The sequence below is a fragment of the Dufourea novaeangliae genome, unplaced genomic scaffold, assembly GCF_001272555.1.
Source record: "Dufourea novaeangliae isolate 0120121106 unplaced genomic scaffold, ASM127255v1 scaffold87, whole genome shotgun sequence".
Lineage (NCBI taxonomy): Eukaryota > Metazoa > Arthropoda > Insecta > Hymenoptera > Halictidae > Dufourea > Dufourea novaeangliae.
Genome location: NW_015373966.1, coordinates 649,744 through 671,996, shown reverse-complemented (window position 1 = coordinate 671,996; position 22,253 = coordinate 649,744). Strand labels below are relative to the sequence as shown.

At 35.5% G+C, this 22,253-nt stretch overlaps 3 protein-coding genes across 4 annotated transcripts; 2 read left to right on the top strand and 1 right to left on the bottom strand.

Moving 5' to 3' along the window:
• Window positions 1–1,587: 1,587 nt before the first annotated feature.
• LOC107186736 (guanine nucleotide-binding protein subunit gamma-e) lies at window positions 1,588–14,639 on the bottom strand. Of its 2 annotated transcripts, XM_015574671.1 has the most exons (3): window positions 14,543–14,639; window positions 11,127–11,293; window positions 1,588–2,215 (listed from the first exon to the last, which is right to left on the bottom strand). In XM_015574671.1, the coding sequence occupies exons 2-3, from the start codon at window positions 11,237–11,239 to the stop codon at window positions 2,110–2,112; spliced, it is 219 nt and encodes a 72-aa protein (XP_015430157.1). In that variant the 5' UTR covers window positions 11,240–11,293; window positions 14,543–14,639; the 3' UTR covers window positions 1,588–2,109. The 2 variants fall into 2 exon arrangements, 1 of the variants encoding a protein (XP_015430157.1); XR_001516186.1 differs by lacking the exons at window positions 1,588–2,215; window positions 14,543–14,639 and adding an exon at window positions 10,863–10,994 and having other exon boundaries at window positions 11,127–11,207.
• A 1,279-nt stretch (window positions 14,640–15,918) lies between these two features.
• Window positions 15,919–18,229, top strand: LOC107186710 (carboxypeptidase Q-like). Its single transcript, XM_015574644.1, has 6 exons — window positions 15,919–16,271; window positions 16,462–16,612; window positions 16,689–16,938; window positions 17,007–17,247; window positions 17,719–17,901; window positions 17,977–18,229. The coding sequence occupies exons 1-6, from the start codon at window positions 15,919–15,921 to the stop codon at window positions 18,227–18,229; spliced, it is 1,431 nt and encodes a 476-aa protein (XP_015430130.1).
• Window positions 18,230–19,001: 772 nt separating this feature from the next.
• On the top strand, window positions 19,002–19,733 carry LOC107186742 (putative peptidyl-tRNA hydrolase PTRHD1). The gene is made up of 3 exons (XM_015574678.1): window positions 19,002–19,055; window positions 19,164–19,378; window positions 19,502–19,733. The coding sequence occupies exons 2-3, from the start codon at window positions 19,193–19,195 to the stop codon at window positions 19,673–19,675; spliced, it is 360 nt and encodes a 119-aa protein (XP_015430164.1). The 5' UTR covers window positions 19,002–19,055; window positions 19,164–19,192; the 3' UTR covers window positions 19,676–19,733.
• Window positions 19,734–22,253: the final 2,520 nt, after the last annotated feature.

Here is a 22,253-nt window from a genome sequence, read left to right as displayed (position 1 = left end):
CCACAAATCGAATAAATGTACGGGTAGTATGTTACTTGTGTTATGACTTTTTAACACATTCAGATAGATCCCTAAAGTAATCAGAATGATCTGCCTTATATTCTAGAGAAGTTTGTCGGTTTCAGCATAAAAATACCCTGTACATGCAGTCGATAACTCAAGTCTAAGCGTACACCCATGTAACTTTGTATGCAACATTCAAAATAAAACGATATTTAAAAGAACGATAAATAAAATATCAATACAGTATCATAATAAATGCAACCTTTTTGTAACATTTGTGTACAGTTTGTAGTTACTGACGTTTCTCTTTATAAAAGATTCCAATAAGTCTTGCTACTCGATCAAAATAGTTCAAGCTTCAAGTACCAGTCAGTTTAATATACGCATAGTTATCAGGATTCTTAAATTTTATACAATATTAAAGATTCATTGAAAACGTACAAAGAGCTCCGTGACCACCTCCTACTAGAGGTGTGACTATCGATAAAGTTACCGTTAAATGTGTTGTCGATATTTCGATACCACGATAAGATCGTTAAAATATCGTTAAGACGAATAGAAACGATTGAGGTAAACTGGAACGCATTAATTGTAATAAAATCATTCAAGATCTATTTATTTTTATTTGAACTTATTGCAGACAACATGTTAGTGTATTTTTCTTCTTTATCAAAGAATTTGTATATACATAATTTACAATATGCATATAAATATATAAATTCTTTCAGACAAAAGGACATGATTACAGCCAAAATACACTAATATGTTGTTCTAATAAGTTCCAATAAAAATAAATAAATTTTAAACGATTTCCTTATAATTAAAACCTTGCATTCAATCTCGGTCGCTTCAATTAGCCTTAAAGATATCTTAACGATATTATCGTATGTATCATTAAGTATCAATAATATATCGATAATATACCCGATAATCGATAGTCGCACCTGTACCCCCCTAAAAGGACAACATAAAGCCACGAATCGGCAGAAAAACAATATATTCCTGGGTCTGATGCGGGAGTAAAAATGATACGCCAAGGTACGTTTGAAATGATATGAATATATTATATTATCGTAAGAAATTCGCAGAAGTATATGCATAGCGTATTAATCGTCCCGACACATGAAGTAACGTGTGTGTACATTATAATGATATCAGATTACTTAAGCTAAAATCATCGTTATGACGTTTAATGAACGATTTCAAAAAGAGTTTTCCATTTTATAATAGCAGATAAGAAAAACATTGCACACGGTGGTTCCCCGACGCGTGACATCGATCAATCGACATAGTCGGAACACGGACGAGGCGGAAGTATGTATATGTATAGTACGCGTGGAGCCAAAAATCTCATCTGTTTTCATCCTTTCCCACTTGGCAACGCCGTTCGGCTGTTCACCACTTTTTCTCCGTCATTGAATATCATCAGACCGATCCCAAATTTTGTCGCTCTCCGTCTTTTCGTGCCACCCCCCCCCCCCCCATTTTGCTCGACAGCGAAAAAAAGATGGGGAAGACAGACGACGTGAAAGTTTAACCAATTAATAATAATATCTCACGCAATACTTTTTTTTTTTTCGTCTTTTGTCCTCGCGCCGTTGGCCCACAGAGGCGTGGCTTCGATCTCGAGATCCAGCTTCCGACGGTTACAGCACGAAGCATGCCAAGTTCAAATGGCGCGCGCAAACACGTTCATTTCTGTTTGCATGCCGAACGGGAAAGTGACTAACGACGGAACAGGTGATCGATTCGATTGTTAGAATAATTTGCTCCAGTTACGTTCAGACTTCGCGTCCCGCTGGTCGTCGGTTCCTCCTGTTTAGCCATTTCCGATACACAGAAAAACGGAACCCCTCTTCTTGGTCGACCTAAGAATTTGCAATCGAACTCCATCGTCACGTGGCTTCTCGATAATTTGTCCCCTGGTTTCGCGATCTCTCTCCACTTCCATTTCGTCATTTCTCTCTTGTTACACGGTTTCCCTGTTTTTTCGCTCTGTTCGCCCCGTTTCGTTCCGAGCACGGTTAAACGATCCGCCTCCCTCGTTCAGATGTTAGTCCCTTTCTTCCTCTTCCCTTCGCCTGCTCCGTTGCTTCCACGTCCTGATTACATGATTATACATTTGCCTTTCTCGGCCCAGGGATTGTTCTTCTTGTCGGGCGCGTGTATCAGCGGGTCAGTCTTCTCGTTCTCCTCGACGTACTCCCTCATCCTGAAACAAATTGGAAATCATCGGTTCGATTTAGTTCAGCGTTCGGATGTTTGACAGATTCGAACAGTGGGAATTATTAAGAATATCGATGAGGAGCATATAGTCCTTCGCCATCAAATTAGGGCCACCCATAATTTTCCAAACTTTTTACGGTCTTAAAATGATATACCGAAATTGAGTACCATTTCGCAGTATCGAGATTATAATATGTCCTCAAAATTTGGCATAAATAGTTTATACTTTTTTCTAGAGAATAACGAGGTGCATTAGAGAATACTAATGCATTAAATAATATACGACTCCATTTTAGAAACCAAATTTGACCTTCGTGAACCTTGCACGTCCACTTACAAAAAAGTACTTACATCAAATTATTTGCCACGTCAAACTATTTAACTTTTATCTGAAACATTTTGCAGTATCATCAACGTTTTCGAAGATATTCGAGCGTATCGATTTAAATGACTCACCCTGTATAAAGTAGATTGTACGCAAAAGTAATGGACGTTTTCCTATCGAAACCCTTTATTAGTGTTGAATAATAATTTATTAACTTTTTATAATACTTATTATACCTTAATCATGAATAGTTAGTTATTAAATAATGTTACTTTCATAAATATCACATAATTACATAATTATCTTTAGCATTAATAATGTTACATTATTAACTGCAGATAGTTTAACTTCATTTTTCGTAACTTTCGTGCCACTCTATTGTAAAAAGTGGAGTTCACGCGCTGAAATTTCAGCTCAGAATATTTTTTCGAGTTAATTTATAAAATATGAATTAATTTATAAATTTGTATATTTTCAAAAGTTAGTAATGTTTATCGATCCGATAGAAATAGATGCACTTTTATCGTCGGTGGTTGCAGCGTTACAGATAATTATTATCCGTGCAGTGAATGTACCGTTTTCACTTTCGAAATGGTCAGAGTGTCGCAGAAAGGCGATTCGAATCTTGAAACAAATTAACAACCCGTTGAAAATCGCCTCTTCCACGAGACGTAAGATTGCTCTGAATGTAACAAGATTGCAGCGCTGATGCAAAGAAAATCAGGGAGAGCCGAGCAAGGAATAGTCGGCCGTTTCGCCGGCGAACAGCTTGGTGAAAGGGACTCGGCCACTCGAGCTCGATTTTGCGTTCAAGGAGAGCTCTGTGTTCCAAAGGAACGCGACCGTCTGATCGCGGACAGACAATTTTTCGTTATTTTCTTGGTGAATGGTTTTCAAACGAAGGTAATCGATTGCAAATTGTGTTAGCAGAAAATAGTGAAGTTGTAGAAAAAACTTAAATAGGAAAAACTTTTGCAGTCTTCTATGACCAACCTAGTAGCACATTAGCGCAGACCATTAATTTTTTAAACGAAATGCTGTATATTTTTTATGTCCTATTCGTTTCTCGAAAAATATTACAAACGTAAAAAATTGGTATGCGCTATTATATTAGTCATAGAAAGCTGTAAAACCTATTCGTCTTTCATTTTTTTTCTAATACTTACTATTTTCGAGAAAAACACTGACTAGTCAAAGCGTGAACACCCTGTATACTGACAATATAAACAGCTGTAAATTAATTTTCAAATGAAATTTGAATTCGGCGATCAGAAAGACCCTTATGTATGATATCTTCAAGTGAAAACAGTTTGAAAACCTAAAAATAGATTGTCCATCCTCTAAGGGTTAAATATAATACCATGTTCAATCTGCGTTTAGCGCATTCAAATTCAGACGAAACAAAATAAATATTTGTTTAATTACGATATTCGTACAGTACTCGAAGGCAACACGTTATTTCAAGGGGTCATGCTCAGTCAGAAATTTTCAATAAATCGATTTTTCACTTTCTACATTTTCTTTAAGTACAACATCTCGAGAATATTCTGTGCAAGTTTCAAGGTACTCCAATTAAAAATGACAGAGTTACAGGCATTAAAAAATTAACATGTTATGTAAGTGTAAGCTTGACTTGAAACTTTAAACGCGTTTTTCTCGAAACTACATTTTTCACATCGATGAATATTTCTCGAAAACTACTGTGTCGATTTACATGAAGCCTTTTGCGCCTTATTTCAAATCAGAGAAACTTGTCCTTGAACGAAGGATTCTTTTGTTCGTTCCATACTTTTTTTTAATTGACCAAAAACGAGTGATTTTTTAGGTGAAAATCGCACTTTTTCAGGAAAACGTCCGCTATTTTGTTCCTAATCAATATTTCGAAAAACTCTACGTTCAAGGACAAGATTGGTTCTTTCATTACATAAATCTTATTGAATTTTTAATTTCAGATGAACCGTTACGAAGTTACAGTGATCACGGCAGACCACTTTTTGTGAAGAGACATCCGGGAGATCGCTCACCATTTATTTACTAATAAATATTTTTAAACAAAAAAATTACCTTATAATCTAGAAATCGCAATCTTTGAAACATAAACACATTTTTTGAAAAAGATCTTATAATTTTCGAGAAAAAAAATTCCCAAAGAACACTCTTTTTTTGGCCTCCTGACTGAGCATGACCCCTTAAATGAAGATTGAGAGTGTAATAATTACAAAAGGAACCGTGTTTTGTCAGTCGTTTGACAGAATATGTACCACCACATGCCCAACCCCCGAGCACGAACACCTGTCGGTGTCCTCGTTACTTCATGTTCTCGTGGTGTTGCAATTTTTATGCACAATGTACAATATATCCGTGGAATTCTCGATTGTAAAACAAACACCTAACATAGCCAAGTTCCCTCTTTCTATCCAAAGAGTTGCGTCCCTCACATAATCCGAAGCATCCACCGTGATTCCTATCTTCGTATCTGTCGGCGTGTGTGCCAACGCGGCTGCATTTGACAGCGCTTCCTTCGACTGTGCAAATGCCACTTCTGTTTCTCCTCGATTCCTCAATACGGGGAAAGGGATCTTTGTTTGGTGTCGCATGCTTTTAATATACGGTTAACGGTCACACGACTGGGAGCCGGGAGTATCTCATTACACACATACAGTGCCTCATTTATATACTATTCCAAGCACCTAAAAAATGAAATTTCTTCCATATGCAATAATTTTTTCAAATAAAACGATACCCAAGGGGTTAACGAGCATTCCCATAAGCAGCGAAACCATCGCAAAATCCACAGGTGGTGAATGTGGAAGGTCAGACATGTCTACTCGGTTTATAATCTCATCTCACCGAAAAAGAAACTTGTCCCGTCGGCATCGGGTTAGAGAGTAAAACCCTGTACGATATCGTTTCTGTTCGTCGATTTCACGATCGTGTAACGGCAATGGGAGAACGTCGGAAGACTTTAGAGGAGGTTGAGACGATACGCGTTAGGGGGACAGTGGCGCGAGCGAAAGATTAGTTTGATCGGGAAGAGGAAAAGAAAAAAAATGTTAGGCACCTTTCACTCCGGCGCTCTCCGAGTAGTCGACCGCGGAAATTTTTTGCTTTCGGTTACGATTCGCCTCGAAAACCGCAAGACCTGGGGATAACGTCGCCAGCCGAACGTCGCGGTTCCGCGTTGTTCCGCAATCGAGGAACTCTGTATTTCGAACTTCCCATGTGTTATTAAACCTCGTTAGCGATATATCTCTGGCGCGCGATATACCGTGATTCCTCGACGAGTGCGACACGAACAACAGCGTTATACCCACCACTGGGGGGTTCCCTTTCTGAAACCAATCAATACAGAATAAACAGAAACTAAGCAGAAGAACGGCTTCGTGCAAAAAAAGAACAAATTTATGACCCGAGTTCGTTGCACTCATCGAGACATTACTGTATGTTTCCAGTTTAATACGTCCGCCTACCGGATAGATCCCCATTTGTTACCTCGTTCGACCGACTTCACCCTACTTTTTATCGAGATCCCATCCTACTGTTCACTTTCTATCGGATGTAAATTATTCAATTGCACGCTTGCACTTACAGGACGTGTCCAAAGATTAAGGGGTATGATATGTTCCTTTCGTTTGAATCATTGTTTATTAACTTTATTGCTCCGATAAAGTTTCATTTTATCACTTTTTTTCTTTAAAAAAATTACATTCCCTAAAGAAAGTGAAAGTTAAATAATTGTTGAGTGCGTGATTGAAATTTTACGAATTCAGTCGGTGCACGTAATACAGTTACATTCACCAAAAAAAACTTTCATTGGCACGCTTTTTTCATTTTATATCTTTGAACGGATCTTAAGTAAATCGGAGCAGACTTTCTATTGTTTAGAATACGTCGAACTTTCTTACACTCTGTTTGATGTTGTAGTAAACAGGTTGATGAACTTTAAATCTCGCTGCGGCACGCGCTGCTTCTCGATTATCGAAAATTCTTAGGAATAATTCGTAAATATTCCACGTAATTACCTAGTAAAAATAAAAATAATTTTGTTTACGTGGTTGCTGAACAATTTAAGAGTATACAGGGTGTCTCGCCCGATTATGACATCTTGATTTTCTCGCTATTGTTACTCGTAGCAAAAAATGTTTCAGTGGAGGTTTGAATGGTATCGAGTGGAGCATATTCTGATGTTATTAGTTTTTTCGTGAGTAGACGCGTAAAGGTCATATAAAGGTCAACTTTGTTTTTTTAAATGGAATGAGGTATTTTTTACTAACCTGTGTATGTCGAAAAGTTAGTTCAGGAGATATTTAAATTTAAATAATTCTAAAATACCATTACTGTCGTACTTTATCACCATTCCTGTAAATATGTAAACGCTAACGTCTTAGTAATGGTATTTTAGAATTATTTAAATTGAAGTATCTCCTGAACTACTAACTTTTCGACATACACAGGTTTGTACTTTTTTATAATGAATGTGTAGCTGCATCGATTGATGTATTAAAAAATACCTCATTCCAATTTAAAAAAACTAATAACATCAGAATATGCTCCACTCGATACCATTCAAGCCTCAGCTAAAACATTTTTTGCTACGAGTAACAATAGCGAGAAAATCAAGATGTCAAAATCGGGTAAGACACCTTGTATAATAGCCATCGGAATGAATAAAATTCACTTTTACTTGATCATAAAAGAACTCAAGACAAGATAATGCCAGTGTTTCGTTTAATTACGAAAATTTTTCTATATTTTATATTATTTGGAATCTCCACTATGAAGTAATAAGTACATTCTAAAAAATTTCCATTCTACGTCGAATTATTTCGCGAATAACTTACATTTAATTGTATTAATAGACGATTCCTTCCCTTACTCATATTTTATTTAGTATTTCTATTCGCAAATTACATAGGACATTTAATGGATGTACGATTTAGACAACTGGTTGCTTAAATCACACTTTCTACACTATCTCATAAAAAGATTTCTGGCAAATTAATTTGTTCTTGACAAAAGGTTAAACATCTAATTATTGGTGTCTTAAACATCAAGCTACAGTGTCCAATCATTTGTATAAATTAATACCAAATAGGAAATGTAACGTACAATATCGTAAGTAGTACAATACAGTCAACTTCTCCCTTCTCTATTCTTTAAACACAAATAGCGTCTTTCGTCCTGAGGCATCCACATAAATGTAAGGAAGTACATAGTTAACTTCGAAAGGTAATCGTTGCCTAGCATCACCATCAAACGACGTTGTGTCAAAAACCTCAGGCTGACAGTTCTAATATGTTTTACTATATAATTTTCCGTCTACACAGAGACCGTTAAATTGCTGCGGCGATTCTGCTTTTCTGATTCATTCATAGCTTGAAAGGAAACTCAGATTATTAGACTCGTAGCGGTACCTAACTGAATTTTCTCCTATTTCGAGGCTTTATCCATTGTACAACCGTGAGAAGTTAATTTCCCCGGAAAACAATGCATGCCCACATAATTTTGCAGTTTAGACCGCCATGGAAGATTGTGTCAACGTTTATTCGATAGCGTGGATCGCGACAACTCTGGCAGTAATGTTGTCAACGAACTCTGTCCAATAATGTCCATAATTTTTAATGGGAAAAGAAAAACATACCATTCCCTTTTTAACCATTTTGTTCCCACCGTAGCTATATAGGGTTTAACAAAAATATTGGAGGATCCGGAAATGGGAGACCCGTGAGGTAATTTGAAACAAGTTTTTCTTTAGCAAAAATGTTATCCGAAGCTTTGTTAACGAGAGATTAACGAAAAACCCCGATCAGTCATAGCGCGAGCCTGCAGGTCGAGTTGTTAACCAACAAGGTTTCATGATGAATGGTACTATCGTTTTACGAAAAACTGTTTTTTTTTTAAATTTCATTTCGGAAATTTTTGAGACAGACAGGTATTATGTGTTCCCCTGATCATACAGTCTTCGCAGCATGCTCGAAACGGACACTATCACGTTAACTAACAAGGAACGTACCTTCACGAGCAAACTCAGCTTCCACCACGGGGAAAAGTGACATGGGGAAAGAGCCTTGTACCATTTGGTTTCGGAAGTTTCTGAAATTTATGCCAAATTGACATGCATTTTAACATTTATTTCTTGAAATAAATTTACCAAGTATAGGAGGCCTTTCCCGCACGCCACTTTTTCCCCCAGTGGAAGCCGAGTTTGATCGAAGATGTACATGAATCCTTACCCAGTTAGCAGACGACGCCTTGAAGACGTCCATTTTACGGCTGTTTTAGGTCTAAGACGTCTTTAAGCCGTCTTCAAGGCGTCATTAGGCGGCATATGCTTTCTGGGTGGTGTTGAATGTCAGAAAGTGATCGGTACGCGAATATGCGATTAACCGACACTCCACGTCCAAGGAGATCCTGTCCTCCGTTCGTGTAATATAAGAACGTCGGTGTAATTCAGCCTTGACTGTTAATTGTCCAGCCGCGTGTGGTGGCACCACGCGCCGGACCAGTTACGTCGACACAAATGGTTCTCACGGATTCTCCAATTTGTCTAACAATTCGCTTGTTTTGGCAACACTACCCGTTCAACTTTATTGGAACTACCGAAAATGAACGTGTTTCTATTTCTATCGTCGTTGGTAAAAGGAACAGCTTGGTAAAAATATACAAATCGATAAACTAACGAACTTCTCCGCTTATAGGGGAGACCGGAGATAAAATGTTTCTTCATAGTAACGGAAAAAGTAGGTATTTGCTATTAACAAACAATACTAATGTTGTAATGCCAGTGTAAATACCTGCTAGCTTCGTGTTAATAGGGTTAATAGGATAATGTGACAATCTCCGCGCATTAGGGTTGGTTGTCTCACAACACAGTTGTTTGTCACAGGTATCGTAAATAGTAAGATTTTTATGAAAAAATTAGAAAAATGAGCGAATTCTTGTGAAAAAATATATTTGCAAAAGTAATATTGGAGTATGTAATATAATGTAAGTGAATTTGCAATTTATACAACAATTCTACTTATTTCGATATATCTAAGATAAAATATTTTGAATATAAACTACTGCTTTTTTATGTTACTTTCTTTTACCTTTCGGTGTGTTTATTTGTAGTTCTTTTTCACAAGAGTATCTGTAATTATAATAGACTATACTTGTAACAACTATCCCCACTTGTGATAAAGTATAAAAGTGGATTACAATGGATTACAACGGAGTAAAATGTTGGTAAAACTCTAGAAAAAACTTTTATCTCAAAGCATACGGATTAGTTAGTATACCAGAAATTTCACAGTAAAGAAATATTTATTCAAATGAACAGAAACCAAATTTTTTCATGTAACAGTGACAATAAATAATGAAAAACGACAATTCGTATAACAAACACTTATGAAAAGCAGTAGCATTTTATTCCTTGTAATAAATCTGTTTGAAATTCAGCAACGAAATTATACGTAATGTGTTACACAAAAATGATACACAAAAATCATCCCCACGTAACACTAAAAACCTGGTTTAGTTTCATCAATTTGAAACATTTTTGAACAGTGGTACTGAATCCCGTTAACTATTTAGAGCACAGGATGACACTCTTAGATACTGTTACTTTTCACTATGTGTTATTCGAAGAAAATTGTGTCGAACTAACTAGTGATTAATAATGTTAGTTTATATTTCTCGATTTATGTTCACAAAGTTGTTAAATAGATACATTAACGGAAGAAGTCACATTATAATCCAAACTGCAGGTTCTACGGACAAATATCTAAAACAGGGTTTGCATAATACTGGGGCATACATTCAACGTCCTAGTAAGATATAACACAATTATGTATGTACAATCGTAAAAAAAAATATATATATAAAACAAAACATTCAAGTAAACACACATTTATTGATATACCCAATAAATACAAATTAATACAGATCAGAGGCCACATTTCAAATATATTCCGAATAAAATAAATCAACAGAATAGTCTAAAAGAACTGCTATATAAAATATTCCAAACATAAAATAACACTGTTATAGAACACGAAGTTCACAAACAATGTGCCGATGTTGTTAAAGTCACAAATACCTCGAACTATTTCAGTAGCGTACACGATATAAAATTATTAGAAGACAAAAAGAATAGATTAAAAAACAACATAAACAAGGACAGAATCGTGTCACTTTTCTCTTATATTAATCAGCAAAACGATATAAAAAAAAGGTACACTTGTTCGAAAACAGTAACCTTACGCACCACGTAAAGCAAATGAAATACTACCGTCAGTTTCTAAATTCACTCAGGTACACACGGGGGGGGACCACTTTTTAATAAATATCTGTGGGCGTCGCATCTTCACGGTACTGTTCATAATTAGTGTGTAAAGGGCGCCATAGCTCGTGCATCTTTAACAAGCTTGGAGCGAGGAGGTGGTTACAGGTACGAGTACTATAAACAAAAAGTTGAAAGAAAATAAAAATACAAACGGCGGCGAAAAAAAAAAAGAATATATTGAGAATTACAAGCGAATCCGGCGGGGATGCCCCGGTGAAAGAAAAAAAAAATTATTAACGAACTTACGCGGCGATACTTCTCGACAGGGGCCATCGTTCCATGCTCACTTGGTACTTCATGTTCTCGATCTGCTTCTTCAACGCGTCCTTGTCCATGTTGGCGAGCACACTGGGATCCATGGTTATAGCCGCGCCTCTCTTTCGCCAGATAAGAGCCGAATAGCGCTTGCGCCTCTAAGGAAAATCAATAGAACCCGACGTCTCTCTCTCTGTGTGTTTGTGTATGGGGATTCCTGTTAATGGAGCACACCGAGAGAGAACTACTACGTCACCAACGGCAGGCAACAGGAAATTCGATTCTGCGAGAGGTGCACTGCACGGTGAACACCATCTTCGTAGGGAGACCCCCAACACAGATGATAATCTGCAAGGCCCCATCAGCAGGAGTGAAATCGTTTACATTGCATACGTCACCCATTTGAATTTTCAACCCTCGCCAATACAGTGAGTCCTCGATGAATGCGACACGAACAACGGCGTTATTCCCACTATTGGGGGTCTCCCTCTGGACCCAATCGAAACAAAGTAAACAGAAGCTAAGAAGAGGCTCGGCTCCGTGCAAAAGACAAATCTATGAGGGACTAAAAACCTTTTCCATGGATGCTCCGAAGCGGATCCGAGTTCGTCACACTCATCGAGACATTACTGTACAAACGATGATGGAACGCTCAGACAACGATGCTTGGGGGGATTTAATTGAATTCGTATTCTCGATTGTTTCCAAATTTCTGGGTGACATTTTGTCATTGAAACGGATAGTTTGGACTAGCTTGTGCTGTAAGGGTAGTTCCGTTAATGCGTATAATGCCTGATGTTATGTGAGACACTTCTAGCTACAAATGGATGTAAAATGACCTATGTATCATTAGGCAGAGATTAAATCATCGAATTTTCTTTGGATGTTGTCTGACAGTGGTTAGGGATGATTGGGAATACAGTGAAAGCGCTGCTGAGGTGAGCAACACCTGGACCGTTGGGTCCAGGCTGTTGAACTCGAGGGTGATAAATATCGCCGTACCCTTTGAACACCGTACTGTTGTTTAAGAAAAGTGAATTTCAATTATAAATGACTTCTGTTTTTCTGCTTTAGATTTCTATGGGTAAATTAGATTTTGTAATTAATATTAACATATTAGTGGTTTTCAATTATGACTACACTACTTAGTTGTTATTCATTTTGAATGTTCTCATAATCGGCGCTTTTTAAGTACCATTTAGTAATTTTTTCAGTGTCTATGGTGTCCAAGGTAATTTATGACTCAACTTGATGTTAACATGGTACCACTGGAATTATGCGATTTACATTTAACCACGTTTTTGACTATTTAAATGCTACTTTGTTCGTAAAGTCATTTGAAGGATTACTAGTAGACATACAAATGAAACAAAAAGACTGGATGGTCAAATTTAGTGGTAATCAGGCAGAAAGTTTGTTCTATAAAAACATGTTCTACTAATTGTAAGTTCTAAACAAATTAAAGACCTCGTTAAACTTTATCATATTAAATTTGAAAGTATAAGTGATTAAATATGAAGTCTACAAAATACAGAATATAAAATTCGGTATACATCAGAAAATAAATAAATACTGTCAAAGTGTGAAGTTAAAAATACTAAGTAGTCATAAAAATTGTGTGAGAATATAATGAAAACAATGATTAATTAAATTAGTGACGCCGAAATTCGTGATTTCAAAGAAAAAAGAACAGAATTTTTTTAGTGATTGACCACATTTGATCATTAAAAATTATTGGAGAACAAAAATAGCTATAACTGGGTAGCAATATTAAATTGGACACATGTTTCTATATAATTTCTTCTTTTCATTTTTTCCATGTCCTCCAACAGTAATAGTGTTGAAACGAGTCCGATAATTGTTTTTTTAATGTAGAAGTGTTTCACTAAAGAAACCATTTCCCATATAAAAACACACAAACGAGAATGATCTCATTCATAACATTGACATTTAATATTTTAAAGACTGTTTTTCTACTTTAATTTCTTTCATTATGAAAATAGATATTGAAACATATTTTAAGAAACTACGTTCAAGTAAACAAATTTTTTATGTAATCGAAGCCTTTAGGAACAGTTGCTATATTGCATTTTTAAATTTTTGAAATTGCCTGTCGGAATATTTTTCATACAATAACTATTTTGGACAATGTATTATCGTTTTATTTTCCATATTATCTGAAGACTATTTCTAAAACACACTACAGCACATATTCTCAAAAGTAACTTGAAATTAAACTATAACAAGTCTGTTGTTCTACTCAGTTAATTTTTTCTTTTTACGATAATTTTTTCTTGTCAATTCATATTGTGTAATAAAATTCACGTAAATGGACCTACAGAATTCAGTTAATCAAAAGCAGGGTTAAAGAATATTCGGATAAATGATATTTGGCTAATTAAGATCCCATTTTATTCGATTCGAAGTGACCTAGTGACAAATCCCACTTTAGTATCCATCGTACACAACAAAAAATTAACGTAAAAAAGAACATAATTTTCATAAATTGAAAAGGAAAAAGTCGTCTTAATAGGTCTTAAGCAAATAATTCGATATACGTATATATGTATATTGCTACGTGTGTATATGTCTGTACAAGGTGATTCACAAGTAATATCACATGTTTCAAAATATACAGGATATTCATTGTAACGGTTTCCACATTTTTTCAGTTGTTTGCAGCAAGGTAAAAAAAAGTTATTATCCGAAATTTATATATTTTAGGTAGACAACGTATAACGATAAAAAAATATTTCGAAAATACATTTTTTTCATAGTAAATCCAAGGTCACCTTGAGTTTTGTCATCGGAACTATATCATTTTTCCATTATGTTGTAGGAAACATTAAGACGAATTTAACCAGTACAAAAATATGATACTCTTATGGAAATAATTCAACTGCTGTAAATTTAGTATCCTGAAAACAAAGTGTCATATTTTCTACTCCGGTTAAATTTCTCTTAATATCCCCTACAATATAATGGGAAAAAATGATACATTTCCAATTTAAAAAACTCAAGGTGATCTTGAATTCACTATGAAAGAAATGTATTTTCGAAATATTTGTTATCTTACACGTTGTCCACTTAAAATCGATAGATTTCGGTTAATAACCTTTCCGTTTATTAGATTGTTGCAAGCTGCTGAAAAATCGTGAATAGGTACCGTTAGAATGAACGCTCTGTATACTATTCTTAACTTGAATATAGTAAACATAAATTGTATTTGTGTTTCTGAATATTTGAATGCAAGGATAATTAAGGAATTCATATTTTGTTGTAAAAAATATGCTCGTCAGTTCTTCATATACTTGTCAACTACCAGATATAGGTACTACTCGCAGAATCGAATCGCAATTTTTTCTCAATAATATTTGCAAAACATACTTTCTGGGTTTCACACTTACCCGTAGAGCTTCGAAACACGAAAAGCTTCGAAAAGGAAACTCGGGCACGTGTCACAGGAAATCCGGTGGCTCTTGCCGAATATTAGGGTAGCACTGTGATAGCACTCACCTTGCCGGAGGTCGATGAAGTTCTGAGAGGAGCTGACTCTTGGTAGGTTTCTCGATTCGCTTACGGAAGCCTCAACAAAACTCGGCAATCTAATTTGCTGGTAATTTACCTGCCGATATCTTCAATCATTGTTGCCATAGAACATTCCTTGGACAATGTTCTACCCACCTTTAACCCTTGTGTAGGCAATCGGGTACCAGAGTACCCAGGTACCCATTTCTAAATTTCCTTTCACAATTTTTTATGTTCTCATCTAAAACAGCACTTGTAATTTTTTTAAACCGGAACTATGTACATATTTTTATTACTGTCACGTTATTAAGCATTTCAAGACGAATTCAACGACATATTTGAATGTTCTGTTTCAATAACAGTGGCTCAAATAACTGTATGAATATTAGTGGCAATATCATTGCTTTTTGTCTCGTGGATCACACCTCATAAGGTGTTGTCATAAATTGAATCGTCATGCCATCTAAAAGTCGTTTTCGTTTTGATGCTGGAGCAATATTGCTTATTCGTATAATAAATGACGCATACCGGATATATGAATTGCTCGAGAAAAATAATTGACTGTCCGCTGAGATATAGCGTCACATTTGTGATTTGCAATATCTGCGTTCATTTCAGAAAACGTGATGTTGACACCGAAACCTGCGTCACATCACGTGTGAATCGCTTCATATAAATATATGTACAGTCTCCTCTGTATTATCGTCTCGAACTGAGGTCCGGGCCGCGACAATAATCTTATAGAGAGAAATGCTTCAGCCTCTCGTAAATTTGTTTTCTACTCGAAGCCCGAGCCTCGGCAACAAAAGCGGAGGGGCAACAAAGTATGCGCTATACAGGTTCTACCCCCCCCCCCCCCAGTTGTATAGATAACTCCTGGACAATAATCGTGTAGAACGAGTCAGACGAGAATCGAGAGGAGTCTGCAATGCTAAAACGTTGCGTCCTAGTCGAGTTTTAGTATTCATTTGTTGAAACGCAAACAGAACACAAAGTTGCCGCCGAAATCTGCATCACGTGTAAATTGCCTGATATAAATGTGATATAAATAAATGGACAGTGGACTGCGAGACAGTGCGAGAACGTGTCGCTCGGGTGCGTCGGGCCTTATCTGTATCATACAGTTTTCAAAGATGTTACAGTCCGGTTCATTTATTATCAGAAACTACAATATGTAATTATTGTGAAAAGAAACGTCATTTGTTTTAGTGATTAAACTGATTTTTATAAACTTCATAAAGTAATATTTGACACAATGTTGTGCCATGTAAGAATTTTTATTACTATGTGGATCATTCGAGTACAATTTGTGATATCACTCGATACCACGATTAAAGAGGATGTTAATACATGTAACTTGTCAATGAAGTTGTTACAAGAGATTGAATCATACAGTTCATTAGTGCAAACTATAATAAACGAAACAACATCAGGTTCTTTCAAAGGAACCACTTGGAATGAATTAGCTAATTTTGTGGACAAATTTGGTCCCAGATTCACTGGTACAGAAACGCTTGAACAATCAATTAATTATGTACTAAACAAATCACATGAATTTGGTTTAGAAAATATACATGGAGAATCTGTGGTTGTGCCTCATTGGGTTAGGTAATGTTTGATAACTGGTGGTTAATAATTTTAAATGTTTCGCATACCTACAACATGAATTAAACAAAATTAAAATTTCGTGAAATAAATGCTCTATGTTATGATGTATTCATTAGAATTAAAATAAATTTTCTATACAATATTATTAATAAATTTTACAGTTTATATTATAAAAATATTCACCTTTTAGGGGAGAAGAGTCTGCAACTCTTTTAAAACCAAGGCGTAAAAAGATTGCTCTTTTGGGATTAGGTTACAGTGTTGGTACTCTACCTGAAGGAATAAGTGCAGAGGCTATTGTTGTAAACAGTTTCAAAGAACTTGATAAAAGGAAAGATGAAGTATGTTTTCTTTAAAACCTATGAAACATTTAAGTATATAAATTTCAGCTTCCAACTTTTATGTATTTCTTCTTAGGTACCAGGAAAAATAGTTGTATATAATCAAAAGTATATTTCATATGGTGAAACAGTTAAATATAGAAGTGCTGGAGCATCAGAAGCATCTAAATATGGTGCTGTTGCTGCTTTGATTAAATCAGTTACACCATACTCATTATATACACCACATACGGGTATGCAGAGTTATGCTGCAAATGTGACTAAAATTCCAGTTGCATGTATTACAGCTGAGGATGCAAGCTTGTTAAGAAGAATGTCTATGAGAGGTAATTGTAGGTCTATAATATTTATTCATTTTTATACACATTATAACTCTACTGTTACAACTCTTTAGGTGAAACCATAAAAATTAATTTAAAAATGCAAGCCAAAACATTGGCAGATAAAGTATCACGAAATGTAGTAGCAGAAATAATTGGTTCTACAATGCCAGAGAAAACAGTAGTAGTATCTGGTCATATAGATAGTTGGGATGTTGGTCAGGGAGCAATGGATGATGGAGGTGGAGCATTTATTTCATGGCAGGCCTTGAGACTGTTGAAACATCTTAATTATCGACCTCGTCGAACAATAAGGTGATTTTCTATTGTTTTTGGCGAAAAAAAAAAATTGTATACTTCTCATCTCTTTACAGAGCAATTAACTATTAAGTTAGGTATAAAATAAATCACATTATTTTTTATTATTTTCGGAGTACCAAATATTTTGTGACATAATAATTTTATAATTCAAACAATGCACATCTGAAATGAAACAAATGGGTTTTCTTGTAATAGTATACTGAGATAGTAAATTTAGTAGGATCATAAACAGGAGGTTCTTTTGTAAACCTAACATATTTAGGACTATTTTCAAAATTTCAAAAATTGTCCGAACTAGATTAAAAAAGAATGTCATTTAGAAGACAAAATAATTTACATACCAGCAAGATAACTGCCATGATGTCCTTGGTTAATTGCTAGACCTGCATTCCTGTTTGTGATTCCACAAGGTTTACAAACTACTTATATTGTTATCTCTTGGTATACTTAAGGTATAATTTATAGAATGATTATGTGGACAGCTGAAGAGCTTGGTATCATAGGAGCTCGTTCATATATCAACTCTCATGAGGCTGAAGAAAAGAATCTCCAGTTTGTCATGGAATCAGACATGGGTACATTCAAGCCTTTAGGTCTTGAGTTTACTGGTACAGAACAAGTTAAATGCATACTAGAAAAAATTATGAGGTCAGTGGTATATGCAAATTAGAATTGAAAATATTACTGTATCATATTAATTGTATCAAAAATAATTTTTTGCAGCCTGTTACATTCCATGGGAACAATGAAAGTGCGAAGTCCCAATGCAGGACCTGATATTTCTTATTGGATAGACAAAGGCATACCAGGTGGATCACTTTGGACACAGAATGAAAAATACTTCTATTATCATCATTCAAATGCTGACACAATGGTGGTTGAGAATCCAGAAGCTCTGAATCAAGGAACAGCCTTGTTTGCAGCAGTATCATATGTGCTTGCTGATCTTAATGTTAATCTTCCCAGACATAAATAATTATATACTTAGTCATCAATAAAATTAACATTGGCAATACTTATAAACAGAAAAATAGACAACGCAATTATTCTGCTATTTTCTATGTCAAAAATATATATTTACAGGTTGTTATAAATACTCTGATATCCAGTTGTGTACAAGTTTCGAGCAAATTATCAGCAAATAATGACAAAAGTTGTCTAAAAAAACATAGCCATCTGTTTCCGCATTTGGCTTCGGTTTTGCAGGCAACGTCAGCTGACAAAGTGGTAAAGCAAATTGGCAGCAAGTCTTGCAACATAACCTGTGTCAAATTGGGGGCAAAAACGGAACAGAGTCTGCGCGAACTAATTTGCTGGATGTGTTGCTACCAATTCGTTGTCTATCTGCGCGCAAGTTGTTTATAGCAAATTCTGTATCAAACTTGTAGCCATAACTTTATAACAGGCACTGAACAAAATTTGGATTTGCAAGTTTGGCTGACTGCCCTAATAACCAGTTGTTACCAGAGGTGGGTAAATATGCGAATTGTTTATTTTATAAGAGACACGTGCGTTAAATGTCGTAAATGTTGTAAATATGGAATGAAAATATCTATAACGTGTTTCTAACCTATAAAACGTTTTTCATATAGGTTATAAAGAAGTGTCAATTTATTTACAATTATAATTTTGATTAAAAAAAAAAAATAAATTAAATTAAATTCGTGCCCCAGTGAGCACTATCTACCAGATTTTTTTTACAGAATTTTTGCATACCATTAAATGGGGAAAATAGAGGAAAACCGGTAATCCGAATTTTCCCTGTTACTAGTCTCCTGGTTGAAATAGAGGATTAAAACTTGGTATAGTTATGTAATATATTATTCAATTTTATTAAGGGATTCAATAAGATTGAATAATCACTGGATAACAAATAGTATTACTTATTTTACAATTTTATTTTACTTTAGAAAAATTAGGGAAGTCTGTCAGTATTAGAATGAGCGAGATAGTTCAGTATGTTGTGGTACGGGGAGACCTCTTGAAGACAATGAAATGGCCTGTAGGTGCAATTGTAGCTCAAGCGTGTCATGCCTGCACTGCTGTTATGCACCTGTTTTATAATGACACTTACACGCAAATATACCTTGCGAATTTAGATAATATGCATAAAATTGTACTGGAAGTAAGTATAACCAGACATGATCAATTAAATAGTATTATGTTGCAGAATTGTTTTATATAATGGTGTTAAACTAGCAAAGAAATATGGTAACATTAATAATATATTTATATATTTGAATACTAGGCTCCAGATGAGACCAGCTTAAATACTTTATCTATACAATTAAAAAAGGAGGATATCCATCATAAATTGTGGATTGAACAACCTGAAAATATTCCAACATGTTTATCAACAAAACCTTATCCTAAGGAAAAAGTACAATCATATTTCAAGAAATATAAATTGCTTAAACTATGACTATATTGAAGCTCTGGTATAAAATTACGTGCTTCTTTTGTATTGCATACTGCCTGTAATAAAAATTAAGGATATGTATTATTGAATACTTTTTGGAATACAGTGGACTTTTAACATACTGCATAAAGTAATTTTCAGTAGTTCCATACATCTTTATCTCGCATAATTTTCTAAAACATTGAAACTACTAGACATTTTTACACTAAGTCTCATATCGATTTCATATTGGTTTTATGAGATAGATTCGAAGTTCGCAGCCATTAGCTCGATATTGTCCTCAGTTTACAGTACTTTACCGATGATAATACCGATTGCCCAGGCCTCATCACGAGGAGGTTGCTGCCAGTGGAGGCTCAAGGCAGGTAGATGGAATCACAAGTTCTACATCTACCCACCCTTCACAATAAACCTTATAAATAACTTAAATCTTAACTATGTAGTACTATCGGTACTAACATCCCTCGGCGGATGACTTCTTTCTTGAGCCTAAACCTATAACAACCATCATATACAGCGTACACGGCTAGGTCAATAAACTGGATATGAAAAATACAACAATTTCACAACAGTACGTATAATCATATTACATCTACATATAAGTATAGAGAGACTACTGGTTTTTCCATGAATAATTATGAAACGAAACAAACTTAACATTTTGTACAGATATGAGAACCGTATGTAGCACTTTCAAAATTGGAATGACAATGAAATTTATGGGACTTTGAGTATTTCAACCTACTACAAAAATGAATAGGCTTAAAATGAATGTCAAAATTCCATGCGTAGAACAACAGCATGTCGGAATAATCCAAATTCCATTAATGCTGACAATCTTACTATCTTATACGATAATTTTAATTGTATGTCTCTTTGTGATCTTATATTGTAAACTGTATATTTCTATAGAATTGTTTAAATAAAAGACAATAAAACGGTACATATGCGTTGTTCATTAATCCCATCATCACCTTCCTCTCAATTCCTATACTTTATTTCTTCTTCAAGAAATCTGTATAAATAAGTACAATAATAAGCACGTAATTAATTTTCTTAATAAAAATAATATTTTAATTTATTCCTGTATCAATAACCTCGAAACTTGTGAAACCAGAATCTCGGTTCATAAATTAATATCAATATTCTAAAAATTACTTGAATTGGTAACGTATACGTAAGAGACCCATTGTGTAGGCATGGGGTCATAGAACCCCCGGTGGAGGAGTCAGGGACCCCGTGTCGAGAGATCGTGGGGCCATAGAACCCCCGGTGGAGGCGCCAGAGTCCCCCAATGGTGAGAACGTGGGTTCACAGAACCCCCGCAGGAGGCGCCAGAGACCCCATGTGGTCAGTCCGAGGGTCATAGAACCCCATAAGGAGGCGTCAGGGACCCCGTGTGATGATAACGTGGGGTCATAGAACCCGCAGACGAGGCGCCAGGAATCGCGTGTGGTGAGACCGTGGGGTCATGGAAGCCCCGGTAATGTACGAAAGATCCCGTCTGTGTGGGAGTGGGGTCATAGAACCCTCGAAGCATGCACAAGAGTTTTGAAACGTGATCCTGTTACTCGTACGAGTCTCGAGCTCGGTCTAATGTTGCTCGTGCAACTGTCGAAAACTAACTGATACTTGTGCGTTTTCCGTGAGCAAATTATATAGTAACCCCAGCAACCATGGCAGTTTCTGCAGGTGCTACTACAGCCCAAGTTTAAAAGACGTAGGCAATAGTTAGTTTCTGTAGTAACCTGTTGAACCAGACAACTATTACTAGTACAGGATTGTACAATATTTATGCAGTTATATTTAAGACAATTCGATGAAATGAGGCTTATATTACCTGACGTATGTTTATTGGAATATACAACTATACATATAAATTATAATGATATGAAAGTTTGAAATACAATACGATGCGTTACGGTACAATACGTCTATTCGATTCAATTGCTCCCTTGCGACTACATCATGCTATCCGTATTCGGCGCAGTACGCTAATACGGAGGCCAACGAAATATCACTGTAACACTTAAAAAAGTGTTAAAGTTCCATTTATATCATCGTCCTGTGAAAATATTCATACTTCCATTAGCATTCATATTCCAATCAATGAATTTACAGAATAAGGAAAAGGAATCTAAAGTAATTTTCAGTAGTTCCATACATCTTTATCTCGAATAATTTTCTAAAACATTCAAAGTAGTAGACATTTTTACACTTTGAATTTCATATCGATTTCTAAAATAATCCTAGTTCGATATTGTCTTCAGTTTATAGTACTTTACCGATGACAATACCGATTGCCCAGGCCTCACCACGAGGAGGTTGCTGCGAGTGGAGGCCCAAGGCAAGTAGATGGAATCACAAGTTCTACATCTTCCCACCTTTCACAATAAACCTTATAAATAACTTAAATCTTAACTATCTAATACTATCGGTACTAAAATCCCTCGGCGGATGACTTCTTTCTTGAGCCTAAACCTATAAAAAACTAAGTTCCCTCGTCGGTTGTCTTCGTTCTTCAGCTTAGAACTAATATTATCTTAATATTCTAATTAATAGGAATTAACACTATTGATAC